The sequence below is a fragment of the Cinclus cinclus genome, chromosome 3 (genome assembly GCF_963662255.1).
Source record: "Cinclus cinclus chromosome 3, bCinCin1.1, whole genome shotgun sequence".
NCBI lineage: Eukaryota > Metazoa > Chordata > Aves > Passeriformes > Cinclidae > Cinclus > Cinclus cinclus.
In genome coordinates this window covers 96,992,774-97,010,016 of record NC_085048.1, presented here as the reverse complement: position 1 = coordinate 97,010,016, position 17,243 = coordinate 96,992,774, and the positions used below count along the sequence as shown (strand labels likewise).

General features: G+C 39.7%; 1 protein-coding gene across 1 annotated transcript in view; it reads right to left on the bottom strand.

The window, feature by feature from the left end:
* The window catches only part of ALK (ALK receptor tyrosine kinase), a 306,940-nt gene that overhangs the window by 213,714 nt on the left and 75,983 nt on the right, over positions 1–17,243 (bottom strand). Inside the window, exon 2 of the mRNA XM_062490501.1 lies at positions 10,866–10,985. Within this exon, the coding sequence (XP_062346485.1) occupies positions 10,866–10,985 (120 nt within the window). The remainder of the gene's footprint in view (positions 1–10,865; positions 10,986–17,243) is intronic.

Here is a 17,243-nt window from a genome sequence, read left to right as displayed (position 1 = left end):
AGTGCAAAGACTCCTAACAAGATTCACAACCATATTCCACCTCAGTGAGCACAGGTCTCTACAAAGAGAGATAGTCATTTACAAAGATGGTCTTTACAAAGATAGTCATCTATCCTGGGCATATGTAATGTGCTGGAAGTCATAGGGACTGTACCCCAGGAGGTGACATTCTGACACCTGGGGTTTGAAACTCTCTCTTGAGACAACACACACAGCAGAAATCAGACTTGATGCTGCACAGTTTCAGCCTCCAGGCAGCACAGCCAGCAAATGCCTCCAACAGAGATTTCTCTTTTTGAGATGTTTCTCGAGAGAAACCATTACCCTGCTGGTACAACTATGATTCACTTTGCAGTGTGCAGTTCACCATCACGCCACAGTTCAAGTTTCTTGACACAACATGCAGTGATAACCTGCAAGGATTTTACTTTTAATTGCCAAGATCATTAAATTTTCTGGAATGCCCAGTATGCATTTGCTTTTGTCACCACAGTCAGCACTCAACACAATATTCAGTAAGAGAAAAATTATTTTAGAACTACTTCAGTGTTTCTGAGCAGGCTAGATCCATTTGAAAAAGCCAAGGAAAAAAGAATACAGATGCTCCTTGGAGTATTCTGCACTTGTCTTTCTGTCTTGGCATACTATGCAGGTGAAACAAATAATCTGAATCGACATCAGTGAAATTAACTGATTTTTTTAAACTTCAATTACATTCTCTGTTGAACATCTAATTTCTTCTTTGTGGGCACAGATTTATGTAGTTCAGCCTATTCTCCTGGCGATAAAATATTTTCTAATCCGAAGGTTAATACTATTGCCCTCTTGTTATACTTTTCCCAGCTAATTTCCCTTTTTAACAGCAAGCTGGAAGGAACAGAGACTTTTTTGCAGTTTATATTTGATTTTCTTAACCAAGTGCTTTATCATCCACTCAGTGTTTTAAATACCTTACAACACCAGAGAAACCATGTAACATAAGGAGTTCATTTACACCACAAGCAGCAGTAAAAAGGATTACACACATTTCCTTGAATCCAAATGCACAAGCCTCTACTCTCTTCAGGCTTCTAAGTTATCAATATAAATTTCATGATACATGAAGCACACTTCAATTTAGGCAGCAGGAAACTGGATATATTCATGCAGTTTACTACTGCAGTATCATATCCAAGCCTCAGACCACTTATTTCTTGTCCCTTAGATGGTCTTAAAAAACCCCCCAAAAACTAAAACCAAACCCAAAAAGTAAAACCGAAACCAAACATTTTTTTACTCTATGAAGTGTTAGTAGTCTGTTGAACATTATACCTAAGCCCAGACAGACAAAAGAGCAACCAAACACTCAACTATAGTTTACAGAACATATATTATCTTTACTAGTCACCTAAGGGAGCACCTTGAGCAGTATGTGTTTTAAGGCATTGTCAAAAAAAATATGGAGGGGAGAAACACAGCTCATATAAGGATTTTTTTGATGGAACTCACTGGATGACAAATGGGAAAGCCCAGGCCAAGGACCACACATGGCAAGAACAATCATTTCAAATCAACTATTTCATTCTTTGTGCACTTCTCTTCCCAATCAATCTCATCTTTTCTTCGGCTTTCCAGCAGTTGCTGCTTGCTTCCTCTCCTCTCCTGCCCAGCTGCTGGGAACAGAAGCCTTTGTGCCCTCTAACCCTCTTGACCCAAGCGGAGAGGCCCTTCCTTCATGGATATCCACAAGGCGCTCACATTCTCCTCCTCCAGTCCCCCTGGCTGTCTCATTGTGGTGCCACAAGCACTCAATAGCCAGCTCTGCACCCCACTTTGGTCTCACTTTCCAGAATCTCCATCTCAAAAGAAAGCTATCAATCAGTTGTGGAGCCCTTAACACAACAGGCCTCTGACCTACAACTGGTACAATTCAATTGGGGTATGTGATTAAAGACCAGCCACTGGTCATAACCAGTGTTATGAGCCCTGCAGACAGCTAAAGCCTCTGCCCGAAGCAGGGAAAGTAAAGGAAGAAAAGGCAAGCAGCAATGCCATTCCCTTCCCTTGCAATGAATGGCCTACAGGGAGTGGGAACGATCTAATGTGCCTGCTGTGGTCACACTGAATGCCCTTCACGTCAGGGTGTTCCTTGGAAGAGAGGGAGACTATTTGGCTCAAGCATCTGACAGTTTCTGTGATTCAGTGGAAATACACTTGCAACTTGTACATGATTCAATAGCCCCCTCACATCATTAGAATATCAGTACTTTTTAGAAGTTCTTATTTAAATTAGTCCTGTACCAGACACAAATTTCAGTGTTATTTTCCTATTCAGTACAAAGAAATGCTATCTGATGCAACACAGAAAAAATCTGTGCAAACAGCATCCAGTCTTCCAAAGCTAACATTAACTTCCTGCCCTCAGGCTTTCCTTCTTTCACAATGTCCTTCACTATCGACAATGTAATATACCTCATAAAAAAAGAATTATATACAATACTTTTTTTTTTTTTTTTACTGAGAAGCTGATCTTGGTGTGTTAGCTATTACAAGACCACATAAGCCACACTTGCAAATACAAAACCCACATAATACTTGAATTGCTGCCACAAATCACCTGCCATTTTTTACACCTCTGCATTAAAAAAGCAATGTTTCTCTTTCCTTTTTCACTTTTGTCTTAACATTTAAAGGCTACACCAAGTTTATTGTTTGCCTGCCCAGTTAAGCACAGAAAGCAGTAGCCATGTGCTTTTGGAAGCTGGATAAAGGCCATTCTGCCTTTTTTTTTTTAAAAAACTAAACACTACAGGAAAGGCAATTGAAAGTAAAACAACTTCCAGTGGTTATTTTTTTAAAACCTATATAAATATAAGTTGGCTAGATACAGAGCTTTTGGACTTGAACACTGTCCTAGTCAGTAAGGTGGAGTGATTTTTTGTGACTGTTGATGATTTTCCAAAAGAGATGTCACAGAGATTCAAACAAAGTACATGCATTTATGTCAAAACTATATTGACACTGCAGATCCTAAATGCTCTACAGGACTTTAAGTTCCATACAGAAAAAGAATAGCAAGTCTCTTCTTAAATAGTAAATTAAAAAAACCCAAATCTGAACAAACAACTATTTGTCCAACAATCTCTTTTATCTGCAACTGCTGGGCATGAGAGAGCAAAACAGATAATTTAATTATTAGAATTCTTTCATCATCATTATGCCTTTAAGGAAGAAACAAAAGTGATGTTTACAATCAAAGTAAGATAATAACCTGTTTAAGAAAGGCTGTAGATATAATTCAGTTCAGCTTTTGGTATGCAAAAAGACACAGAATATTAACCACAGACTGAAAAGCCAATTAAGCTACCATTCAATTAAAAAAGACACTGGAATCTATGTATGTCTGATTATGTTTGTCTTGTGAGTGTTTCAATTTATTTATATTTTATCAACATACCTAACAAAAATAATTTGTGCACAGATAACTAAAATATCTGACAAGGACATCTGTTTCAATTAAACTGATTAGAGTTTTCTAATAAACAAATGCCTTAAAATAGTAGTATCAGTAATGCACCAAAACACAGTAATCAGTGGGAAGTATTATTTTACATTGCAGCAGGTCAAATGATGGATTATGCACTTTTGGGTCATCTTGGATCATTCGTATAACCACAAATCATGGAAACATACCTTATTTAGAACAAAAATAACCTAATATTGAGAGATAGATTTAAAAAAACCCCAAAACTGTTCTTGTTAAGAAACTACTCTGATAATCTTTTCTTCAGCTGTCCAACAAAAGACTAAATATATTTGGTCTAAACCACTTCTCCTTTCAACCACAAAAACCTTACCACCAGGTAGTTTCCTCTTAGACTATTCCTTTCTAGTTCTATACATGCCTGACTTTAAAAACTCCTTTTTGCTCCTGGTCTGCTGACTCTTACAAATCACTCCTCCTCAGTTACTTTCAGATGGGTACACCTTTGAAAGGGTGTGGTTCCTTTCTCACCACTCTGCCACAGCCAAAGGAGCAGAGAGAAGTTCTCTGTTCTCAGCAGGACCCGTTTAGTGAGGTACATCTTCACTGGCACCTCATCAGTTTGCATATGACTAATTTATACATCTACAGACAAATGCACAATGTAAAGGTCACTCACACCAATCAAGTCAGGGCCACAATCTCCCTCAAGAACTCTTTCAGCAGTAACAATCGCAGCAGCAATGTAGAAACAGATAAAATATTCTTGCAGAGGATGTCTTTTTGCAATACAAATATTGACAGATATTCCTTGTGGAGGAGACATAATTTAAATTGTGTAGTAGAGATCTGCTCTGCTGAGTGAGCTTTGAGACCTCCATCAATACCTACTAACCTCTATTTTACTCATGTTATAAGGCCTATAAGCTTTTAATTTATGACAGGGAAATGACAAATTGATTTTCCAGTTATTAATCCTAGTGACAGAGCCAGTTCCTAAAGCCTTCCCATTCCCTCTGAGTACAAAAGGGCACAGGGCATTCAATCTAAGGGTTTCAATTGCCTCATCAGGCCTTTCTGAATTTCTGTTCACCAAACCATGGTGCCCGTGTGGGGTGCCACAAAGAAGCCTGCAGCAATAAGTATTTCTCCCTGAAAACAGAACATAAATTGGAGACATTGTGGTCCCTGGCTGTCAGCTCACCCACTTGCTGAGCACCCAGGAGGACCCAAATAGAGGCCAGGTCCTTGGAAGGGAGCATTGCCCTACTGACACAAAGAAGAGGTGAAACTTCTTATAAATTCCTGGTGCTATATTTTACCTTTGCAACTGGAGTTACAGTAGCAGTTTAAAATAAGGGTATCTACCACAGGATGAAAGGGCACAGCAAAAAAAAGGAAAGGGAAAAGGTGTTGGCAGTCCCACAAATTCAAGAGCAAAAAACAATTGCAGGGCTTAACTGCCTTGCTCCTGCTGAGCAAGCAAGTCTGAAGAGACAATTTCACCTACTTCCTTCCATTGTCCAGCACCGAGAAAGGGCAAACTGCACATTTTAAGGGATGCTTATGTCACGTGTCTCCCTGACAGGCACTCTGGGTCCTACTACCCTTAGTAAATGCCTGTGCCAACAATCACTGCCCACTCCTTGGGCTGCTGCTCCAGGAGTTGATAAATGTGAGAGAAACAGCATGGCCTGACAGGGGACATGGGGGTGTGGGGAGGCATTGAGCAGCCCCACAGCATTGCTCTGTTCAGCACAGCTTTGGGGTCCATTCCATCTGATGAACCTCAGTCACCTGCAAGGGCAGCAGCGAGATCAGCTGGGCACCACGCCAGCTCCTCTCCCTGCCCTGAGACACAGCCCGTGTGCACCAGGGACCTCCTTTTAATTTCAAGCCGCTCAGCACAAGTTAGCTTATCGCACTCTGTGTTCTTCCTCTGCGCCAGCAGGTCTCTGAGCACGATGCCCTGACCTTGAAATTACTGACAGGGCTGCTGCTGTACCCTCACAGGGCTTCAAGGGCTCCTCAGAGCTCACTGCCTGCAAGGAAGAGTTCAGTGGGGCCAGTTTCTCCCCAGCACTCAGGAGTGGTGGCTGTTGGGCAGGGTCAAGGCTGGTAGCGCCAGCACTGCTCACTTTGATGCCCACTTTGAAGGAAAAACACTCAGGTTGCCTTTGGAAGGGGCTTTAAGGTTAGATTACATTCTGGAGAAAAAACTTTAGAGGAGCAACACCCCAGGGAATATCCCAGCAACATCCTGGGAAGGGTGCTTGGGCCTGGTTTCCAAGCACAGAGCAAGCTGCCTGCCTTCCTGTGGAGCCCAGAGCTCTCCTCATGCCAGATGCATTAAATTAATTCTCTGGGGAGTGAACCACGATGGATGGGCCACTGCTTAGAGAAAACAGCAATAATGCAGCTATTCATTTATTTGTTAAGAGAATCATAAAAATGACAGCATCTACTTTATATCCACCCAGCCCCTCAGTGTACACCAGGGACTGAATCACCAAAATCTCTGACAGCTGCTTTGTTCAGTGAAAATCAAACTACAAAGAAAGGGCCAGGACTCCTTCATCAATCAATTATAAGCACAGTCTTTCAAGACAGCTACAGAGAGAGGTGTGAGGAAGGGGTGTTGGGAGAACAACTAGCAACAGCTCTCGTTTTCATTCCTCCTGCTCCAAGAAGTGTCAGACCTCATTGTCCACACAAGAAATATTTGTCCACCAAGTCTCCCATGCTTACAGCAAAAAACAATACATGAAAGTGCATTTCAAATGCCAGTTCTGGCCAAATAAATAAATAAATAAATAAATAAAGAACTGACTAACAGCAGTTGTTAGAAAATATGCTCCAGTTGGCACAAAACAGTAGTTGGATGAACTGTCATATTTTGTCAATTCATACAAGGAACCCCTTGCATGAATTTCAAAAGATCTCTAGAGAAAATGAATACTTGAGAGATGTGGAAAGAAGACATTTGTTGTCTAACTGTGTTTTATTTTATTATTGAAAAATATTGAGCTGTCATAGACATATTATCTGCAGATGAAAGATGATATAAGGAAAAGAAAGTTAAAATTTCTCCCTAATAAGATTTTTTTTGTTTCTTCTTGCTTAACACAGCCTTTAGTTTAGCTAGGCAGATGCTGCGCTTCCTGACTTTCCTCCTTTTGGATTTCAGCACCACTGCACATAGCCAAAAAATCATCTAATTGTTAAACAAGAATTCCTGTGAATGTATACGGGGTCACAGCATCTGCTATTTTATATGGAGCAATTCTGTTAATGTGGTGTGAGTAACTGCTGTTAATTGAAGCCTTGCCCTATTCCATTCATAATGCTATTTCCAAACTATGTTTCAATACTTGTAAGATCGCAAAAAGGATGTGTTTGAATTAAGATGATACCTCACTTTCCCAGTATCTTTACTAAGAAAGCATTGATTCAGTTTTCCTCTGGAACGAAGTAGCATTCTCCTTGTCCCTCTCCTGACTTTATCTCACCTCTGAACAGGATCTTGCTGTAACAATCAGTTTGTATCCATACATCTCACTATGCCATGCTGAGCCAAGAATCACAACAGCTTTATCATTCTGAGGATGTCAGTAGATGATCTGTTGTAGAATTATCAAACAAGTAGTCATGGGATGCTAACTGTGACATGAATTCATCTGCCTGGTGCCCTCTTTCTCTCCGTCTTCCCTTCTGTTTGATGTTCAGACTCACTGAGTTTTGTGGCAGTTGTGTCTATGTGGTACCCAGCTGACATGAATGAAATGGCGCATATGACCTACCAGGGAAAAAAATTCATCATCTGACACCTTGCTGAGCAACTGCCATGCCACTGAGCATCAAACACACAGCAAGAATGACCCCAAATTATCCCACAGCAAAATTAGTCCAATGCTTGTTTATTTTTTTAGTCAGCAAACCAAATTCAGGAAATTAGGAACTCATCACAGACGACATTCCATTAGAAAGTGTTAAAAAAACCCCAACAACCCTGTCAAATTAGTTTTCTGAAGAATAGAGCTGAGCAAAATTATTAATAAGTTGTTAATAGAGGCCATCCTGTGGATTAGGCTTTTAGTACCTATTAAATCAAAGCAGTGAATAATTATGCATTCTTGTAGGTGTGTGTTCCTCCTCTGCTGAGCTCACCTTTTCTAGATGTTTTTAAGTGCAATAGTGACTAGGTAGCCAAATTTGCTCTCATTCTGTGTTTTAGTCCCAGTTGACTTTGCCATCCAAACACCACTATTTCCTAAACTTTAGAGGGAGCAAAAAAAAAAATCTGTAAACTATAGAACCTGAGAAAGGTACTTCAGTACTTTGCCCAGTGCTGATTCAGAGTGACCAAGGAGCTCAGCTGCTACTGGACAATGTGGCAAAGAGACACAAAGTCAGTACAGTAATATAAGAACAGTTAAAAAGAAAAAGTCAAGTCCAACAGTCCAGCATGGCAACCTTAGGCCTGTTATTCCAGTGGAATGTGTTCTTCCTTCAAAGGAGAGATTAGGTGGTTTGAATTGCATTTGATTTTTGCTCCAATCAATAGTACTTTCCACAGCTGCCACCACACCCTGCCAGGATCATGCTCTGGGTACAAGGTTGTTGGCTGACCCAATGAGATAGAGAGGATGGGGCAGAGAGGAATGTGTTAACTACATGAAGGTCTGGAGGGGCAGCTGTCATCTGGAACTCCTATTACACAAGCTTATAAGATTTTATGTAGGGGACAATTGATTTCTTATAGAATACCTGTACAGAAGAGAAAATTAACATTCAACCAGCCAGGACAAGAAATGAAATATGTGGCTGGGTGCAGTTAATCATGTAAGCCTCAGGACAGAGATCCATCAGATCTGCAAATGGGAGATTAATATGCTACCATAAGTCCACATATGCAGAATGCATTAAATTTTTTTCTAAGCACAGGAAACTGTCTGTTTCAGACAGTTTTTTTTCTTACCTCATGAGAAGAAAAGGATATAAAAAAATTGGAGATTTAAAGTCTCTTTCTGCCTTACAGGTTGAATTCCCAGATAATTTTTACTTCACATGCAATTTTTGCTCTTTATTTTCTGAAAGGCATGTGGATTTTGTATCTCTGAGATGACTGATGATTAATCAATGTTTGGATTGAGACAAATCTAAAAAAAATCTCTAGACAAAACAGAAAAAAAGTCATGTGAATGGACCACTCAAGTATCTTCTTGTGCCAGCAATTATCTTTCTGGATTTCTATATATGGTTTCAAAGATATCATCAGGCACTGTTCCTGCCAGAACTACCAGAGAGAGTCTGTCAGAATTTTTAATTCTGAGCAAAAGAGAAAAGAACTTAGTTTGGCAGAGGAAGAAGGACACCACGTATCAATTTACTCACTCTTTCAATCCGAGATTTCTCCAACAGTGGAACACAGATAAAGTGTAATTAAGACAACTAATACTGCCCCACTCCAGCAATGTCAGCCAGTTAATTAGATGGGTCCCATCAGATGATTAGACAAACAAAATTTTGATAGAAGTTTTATTGAGCACTCCATAATCAGTCACACTGGGAGCAGTAAGGAAAGCTGACAGAAGAAATCACTCTAGTAGTAAAAGGCTGCTGGGTTTTCTTTCTGGTTATGGTTTATTGTGTGATTTTGGATTAACCACTAATCAGAAGGCTGGGTCCTGGGACAAGAGTACTCGCCTGGAGCTTGAATGGTCTAACTTTGTCTTTTTCTTCACTCTGCTGAGTCTCTGCATGACCTCCACAGAGCCATGTAGATCCAGGGCCAGTAATCAGCCACTGAAAGGAACTGTCCACCCTATCATGGACAGAGCTGCTTTGAACAGAAATCCAGCTCCCAGGGAAGTTTACTAATAAATATGCCAGTGGCTATAAGCTGAAGGTATGAAGAGGAATAGAAGTTTTAAGAAGTATCCTCTTAGTCTTGGGCTATGCCTACAAGCTCTGCTGCACATACACACATCAGTCCTCTGTGGGCTGCAAATCTCAAGTGGCAGGAAGTGTCTGCACAGTGATGCTATTAGGTGTTCCAGCCTGAAATGTGTGCCTTCCAGGGCTACTACTCTTAAATTAAATTTAATTAAAGGCTACTGCCCTTTAATTTTTTGTAAGTGTTAAATTGCAAAGCTAGAAAAAGCAAATTATTCCTCCTTCTCCTCAAGATTCCCCAGAAATTTCAAGGTGCATGTCCTAAATTATACCTGCTGAGGCAGAAAGCAGTTTAGAGTTGTCCTGAGTGAATATTGTATTTTGTGTAACACCTCATCAAATTCCTGCCTTTCCTTGCAAAACAGATGGTTGGAACATGGTAGGATTTGGTCTTGTGCAATCAGCTAAAATCATCATAAATCATTTCTGCTGAGATGCAGTACATTTATCTCCATGTGATGCTGTCAGATGGAATCAGTGCTCTTAGGTTTTAAGAACAAAACCTTCCCTTAGAATAGTATTACTGCGGAACTGAAAGAGTTTAGGAGGAAGCAATAAAGGATAAATTAAAAATCATTCTTGCAACTTCTGAGAAAACCAAGTAAGGGAAAAAAGATTGTACTACTGTTGCTTCCAAAATGAAATTGGTGTGTCCTCATCACTCAAGCAGATACAACAGCTAGGAGCAGATATTGTATGCCAGTGGAAAGAATATATATTGCACACATAAAAGGCTGCAACATAAATTTGAAGAAATATGGGGCTCCTTCATATAGGTAGGTCAAACTTTTCCCTCAAGCAGATAATTACAGGCTTGGGGTGAGTAAATCTTATTAGCCTCTCAGCACCTTATCTCCCTGCATAGAGACTGGTAGTAGATATATAGTAGATATATTCTACTGCAGTCACTTTCTGGATTGCACATTAGATATTGCCTTGTGCAGTCCAGCCCTAACTATGGCCATCGTACTTCACAGTGGAATGGCCATGGCTAGGTCATACCAGAAAACAGATGAAAATACATTCCCAGATTTTGGAAGGGATGGGTATAAGAAGAGGAGATGGAAAGCAAAACATGAAGTACACAGCTCCTCTCTTTGGAATATTGCTGAATTTCAACATACCACTCAAATATTACAGTCTGGGCCCTTGTTTCTGAGGGAGCAGGGCAGGCTGGGGCAGCCTAGGTCACCAGGCACTTTCACAGAGTTGGCAACGACCTCAGGCTGGGCTGGGCTGAAATGGGACTCCTGGGCCCTTGGGCATAGTGGGGGAAGTCCCAGGGGCAGCTGATCAGAGGAACTAAGACTTACTAGTGCCCACAGATGCTGCCAGTATGGATATTTTACCATGAAACATTTGACTTGTATTTCTTTACTCCAGTATGACATCAAAACTTAGGCAGGGAGTTGCTGCTTCTTGAGGATAATATATTCATGCTACTCACTGTGTCGTCCTCTGTGGGAGAAGAAAGGGGATGTATCTCTCATGACCCAGGTCAAGTTCCAAGCAGAGTAACCAGGAGGAAAAGAAGGGCTCTTTGCTGTGTGATCCGAAGGGCTCAGACCTTTTATAAAAAGAAGGAAGCCAAGAAAGAAAAGCCCATTAGGTATGATGTAGCTGTTTGCATGCTACACATCAAGTGCAGAAAACTTAAGCAGCTTTATTGACCATATGCAATAAGCACCAATGTTCAACTACTTCTTGGTTGGTTCTTCCTTGCTGATATGTGCATGCACATGGACACAGAAGAATCGTTACTTTACAGTGGCAAATCATCTAGAAAACTTGTCAAGTTTCATCTCACACTAAGTTCTCTTTCACCTTTCAGTCCCCCAATTTGTTTTTTTGTTGTTGTTTTTTTGTTTGTTTTTTAAGTTCTTCTACCATAAGGAGATCTTGTACATGGAACAGGCAAACATGTACCCAACTTGTGTTCAACAGCCCAATGCATCTCAAAGATGCTTTTCATGATCCAAATACTACACTGACCCAGAACAGGCAAGTTCTGAACAAACCTTCACTAACTCTGCAAGACCATGATGACATTAGAGGTGTAAAGAGAAAAACAGTGTCTGAAAGAACACACAAGATCAATGAGCAAAGTGGAATTCTGAAAGCTTTGAAAGTACAAGTTTTCGCTATGAATGTTTAAGTTGGGTTTTCTGAAGATGTCAGGATCTTGGTCTCATTTTTTGGTATCCTCAGAAGAAAGGTAGGATTTAAAAATGTAGGAATACAGGCAGGAAAAACTTGTGTTTGAGAGATTTGCTTGATGGAAAAAAACACCAAACCTCTGGATTTCTGATTTCTCTAGAGAAGCCATAAAAAAAGGACACATTTAAGAGAACAATAGTAAACAAAGTAAATGACTGAAGTCTTGGGGAAAACGCTACTGTGATTTTGTAAAAAATTCTACTTTCTACTTCCACCGAAGAAAAAACTGGAAAATTTCAGAGGGACTTGTCAGAAGCCCGAACACCAGGTGTTAGTTGTGTCCTATCTTACTCTCATTGCAATCTCATTTTCAGCACACTCTTGTAACCACAAGACTGGTATAGCACAACAGAAAAGTAACCACTCTTATGTAAGAACTGCAACTCTTACTCCTTGCTTAGAGCAATAATCTTCAAGATAAAAATGGACTTCACGTTGTATTGTAAGACATTCTTGAGTGATAAAAAATTAATATCCCTAATGGCTCAATTAAACCTAGTCTCTATGCTAAGTTAAAGTGCCATAACTAAATACTCTCTATTATTGTCTAGAATGTGGCTACACAGAGTTGTGAAGGGAGGGAGCAAACCTGGTGTTCTGCCTGCAGCTGTCATTGATGAAGTGATAGGTAACCATGGAGTAATCTTTACATTGGCTTTTCCTCCCTAATATCAAGACACATCTTCCAGCAGCCACTGATAAAGCTGGTTGTGGAAAATAATGTCATGTTTCATTATAACAGTTATAATAGCTGCTAAAAGCAGATTTTTTTCCCCTGCAAATGTGCTTCATTTTGATGCTACTATAAAATAATAAATAAAAGAAGCATATTAATAAAAAATGAGACCCTGAAATAAGCTGGCTTTCAAAGCTGTGTGTGTTTTGCTTCATGTGAGCTGTCTGACCAATATCAATATCCCCGTTATATAACGTCTGTACCCAGTGACTCTCCAAAAAGAGGGAAAGATTTAATATCCTGATCCCAGATCATAGATCTCCCCCAGACAAGAACTCCGGGGCTCCTTTACCCCAAACAGACACAACTGCATGTAGATGTCACTCATTTAGTGCTACCAGAGAGCCAAGACTTTGGACTGCAATCCTTTGCAAACGTCACAAAAACCTTAAAAACGAACATGCTTCCCACCACTGTTCCCATAGCAAAATAATCAGAAAGTCACTGAAGTGTATTTCTCTCCCTAATGCATCAGTCACAGAACTTAAAATTCAATCTCTTCAACTACCCTGACCAGCCTTACCTGGGAATCACTACCACAGGAATCAGCACCACAGTAATCAGCTGCAGTACTCCAAATTCCCTAGCACTTCTCACATTACAAAAAATGCCTTTCCATGTTACATTCTTCAGAAATCCTGCCTACCAGCCCTCAGCTAAGTGGAAATGCTCCCTCTGGAACCAATATATGCAGTAAACTGAGATAAAAAAATAAGGCTGAACATCTGAGCAGAGAAGACAAGGCAGTCCAGGTACCTGAACCTCCTCTCAGCAGCAAGAGGTCAATAAGAGATAATACAAAAAATTGAAAGTTTTCCCTCTATTTTTAAAAAATGGAATGGATTCAGTTCAATTCATTTTAACCTTAGAACTATTTTATCCCATATTCTTTGGGGTTAATTTTGGAACTTCATCTCAAATGATTTGCTTAGGCTATTGGTCTGAACTTGAAGACAAGAAGATTGTATCAGAAGTTATGAATCTTTCCCAATTAAGTTATGTTCCATGAAAGATGCTGGGTAAAAGCTTTCTGTATAGCCAAGAGGCCACTCTTCACAGTGAGGAATGATTTGATTTAAGCATCAGCGTTAGGCTAGAAAAGGAGAGACCTTTCCTCTTCCACCTTCAGGGCATTTTATATCAAGAAAGGTAATAGAAGACCATTTCAGCTAAATAAATGCTTCTTGGGCAGCAAGGATAATGCAAACTTAGACCCCACTCCAGCCCTTTTACCAAATAAAGGGGTTTTCCCTTCTCCAAAATAATTCAATTTAATCCAAAAGGCACTGAGAAAATTTGTATCCTTCTTTTTAGATACGCTAACCTCTGATTCCAGTTATTTGTATCAGGGTACTCTGTCACTTGTCAAAAGTAACCCTAACCTTTAAAAAAAAATTAATGGATTGGCAACTGGAAACTGACAACTCCATTTTTAGTGGCCAGACGTATGGCAAGGTACAAGAGAGGTTTCTTTGATATTCCTGCCTGGAGACACATCCAGGACCAAATCCTGGCCCTAGGTGGTCCATCACAGCAAGAAACATGCACCTGAAGAGAACATTTGACATTTCTGTTTTTTAAACTTGTGCAAAGGTATTTCCTTAGGGGATGTATAATTCAGTCAGTTCACCAGGAGTTTTGAAAAAAAAAATAAAATAAAATGGCTCATGTGTGCTGAAATCAAGCCTTAAGGGTACAAATTCATTAAATAAAATATGTATGTATTATTTTAATGAAAAATACCTCTTTAATAGAGCAACCCTTCATGTTCATATAGAAATGGAACAACAAGGAGTGCTTTTTACGTGGGTCATTTTTAAACAGCATTTCCTCCCTTTTTTGTCTTCTCTGGAAGAAGGAATATGCTCAGCAATTAACATATGTAATTTTCTAAAGGTTCATGTAGTGCAGAAATGTAAACGAATTTTTGTCAAAAACACTCAAGCTTTCTTTAATCAAAAAATGCTCCACCGCGTAAGCAAATATTGTTTATTGCTCTCTTTGGATACTGCTTGATTACTCAGTTCTCTCACTGTGCTGAACTGTATTATTTGCAGTTTCTCAGTGGTAAATATGAGGTGACAGACCAGCATGTACCTGTCCTCTAGATTTCAGAGTTGCAACAGATGTGTAAGATAATAACTGAGATCAACATGTACTTTCAGGTACATCTACATCTGAAAAATATCTCAAAATCCCTCATGTTTGTTTGTGTGGAAATCAAAAGTCAACATTAGTAGTATTTGTAGCTCTAATTTATAACAGTGATCAATAGAGTAGTTCCTAGTAATTATTACAATAATGTGTTTAGAAACAGCTACCATTATGATCTGGACTTTTCAGTCTCTGGGAAAGCCTGACATTTCAGAAAAGTTTATTCCAGTTCTAAGAAAAATGTGGCAATTTTCCACAGAAAGGATATTACAACATCAAAATATGGATTTCCAGTCTCTGGGAAAGCCTGACATTTCAGAAAAGGTTACTCCAGTTTTAAGTAAAAGGTAGCAATTTTCCACAGAAGGGATAATATGCAGTTATCTTTCTACTATTAAGAAAAAGAAGGACTAAACTACTCAGAACCAAGGCAACTTCATTTGATTCAAACAAAAAATCTTACAGAGAACTGATTGTCCCGGGTAAGGAAACCTCTGCAGACTTCTGTGAACCAGAGGAAGGCCAAAGGCATCCTTGGGAAGAGGCAGATCAACACTGCAAGATCCTGAAGCCAAACACCTTGATCTTACAAAAGAGCTCTCAGGACCCTACCCTTAGGAAGCCTTGGCTGGCTGTGACTAGCAGGATGTTTGGGCTTGCCTCTGTTCAGCTGGAAGTGTAAACTCCAGAGGCCTTGATAAAGGACTGCTGAGCTCCTAGCTACACAGAAATTCTTGGCTTCTGTTTTTTGGAGGGTATCCTTCCGTCCCTAACTAGAAAAGATCTCCTGAGAATTCCTTCTCAAATTAAAAACTGATCCTCACAATCACAATAACAGTACTCACACCACTTAGAAGCTTTCGTCTTTCCCCTCTTCCCATCTACCAACATACCCAGTCACCCATGAAAGTGCAAAAAACACATTATATTGAGATGACCAAGCAACACCAAACCAAACAAACAGCCCAAGCAAATGCTTTGTGAATAATCCATACACTCAACCATGCTCATACAAATCATTGTCTAAATGAAATTTAGCAGTAAAATTCAAATTCTGTTTATGGTCCTGATGGAGAACAAGACAGAGCTCTTTGCATGAAGTTTCTTGCTGTGAGTAGTCGGTGAGCTTTTTTTACATCAATAGGTGGATGTACTCCAGGGGTTCTTTTAACTAACCTTTTCTACAGTACGAAAATGTTCACTGACAGTCTGTCAAGTTTATCTTTTTCAGCTGGAAAATATATTTAATAATACATTATGTTACAATGATTTTATGTCATATTGAAAGCCTGATGAGTAAAAATAAACTATAGTGTGTGTGTGTCACAAAAACTGTGCTGGATTACTACAGAGAGGGAATTTGCATTTAGTGGACTGTAGCAGAGCTGTGGGTAGTGAATTCAGTCTTCATGAGGCACAGGAGTGATACACAATGCTGACTGGCAGGTGCCTGATGAGTAAATCTGGGAATCGTGTATACTTCCAGTACATAAAGCACATGTCTTAACAAAACTGTATTAACTCAACCACTGGCTTATTCTTTTGACCCTGACTACTTTTATCTTCCTTTGTAAGCCTTGTTCAAAATTTTCTTTTAAAGCCTTTCTTTTGGCCATGTACTTCTTCCCATCTCCTTTTCAACTGGAATATTAACTTTTTATTGAAAAAACCCAAATGCATCATAACTGATTAATCAGCAAGTAGGTACTTCACAGCTCCATTCTTTTCCTACCAACAAGGCAGTTCCTCTTCCAAACATGACCCATAAACTTTTACTGATGCAAGGAGAGTCTGTGCTAAGTCTGGGAGATGTGGCCTGATTAGTGGACCTTAGATCTGGAGGAACACAAAACACCCAAACTGCAATTTGACCAAGACATTGCAATAGAGAAATATTAACTAGGTATAATGTGCTGCTGCTCATTAAAGGAAGATAAATAATCCATATTTTCCATGCAAAGAGCATTAAAATAAACCAATTAAGATGACCAAGCTTATAATAATTAATACAGTTTTAAAATGTACTGCCATCTAGAGCATACTACTGCATCTGAGATGCTCTGCAGCTGCTGAAGAGCTACCCAGCAAGACACCACCAAATAGCCATGATTCACTGATAAAGAACTCTGGGCCTCAATTACAGACCATTCTAGGAATGGCTTAACAATGTTACTCACCTGTGTGCGCAAGAAACCTTTAAAAAATCCAACTGCAGACTGAGTTTTGCTGCAATAATCTTTTGCAGCACGATTAATCACCTCTGTGGGCAATGCAGAGAAAACAAAGGACTGAGTATTAGTAATCGAACTGCTCTTAACTCTGGTTCAGAGCCTCAAAAGCTGAGGCTGCTGGCAGGGCTGTGTCAAGGCTTCTCTGGCTTGCCTAACCTGCAGCTTAGCTAAATAGGGAGGGAAAGCCCTGCAGCAGCAAAAGCTTCATGTGAAAACACATCTTCTGAATTTTGGATGCTTGTTCTCTGCATCAGCTTTTAGACATTTTAGGGTCACAACTGGTAAAGAAGTACTGGGGTCATGATTTTGTAGGGCTGTGGTATTTGAACACAAGGCAATGCTTGTCCTTGTATTTGGACTGATTCAAAGGCATCTGGATTACTGACCAGACATACAGTGAAAACCAAAAAGTATCATGTTTAACTGTTTCCTACAGCACAGACAGACCGCCAGACACTGCAAACAGTAGGAAAATGCCAGATAGAAA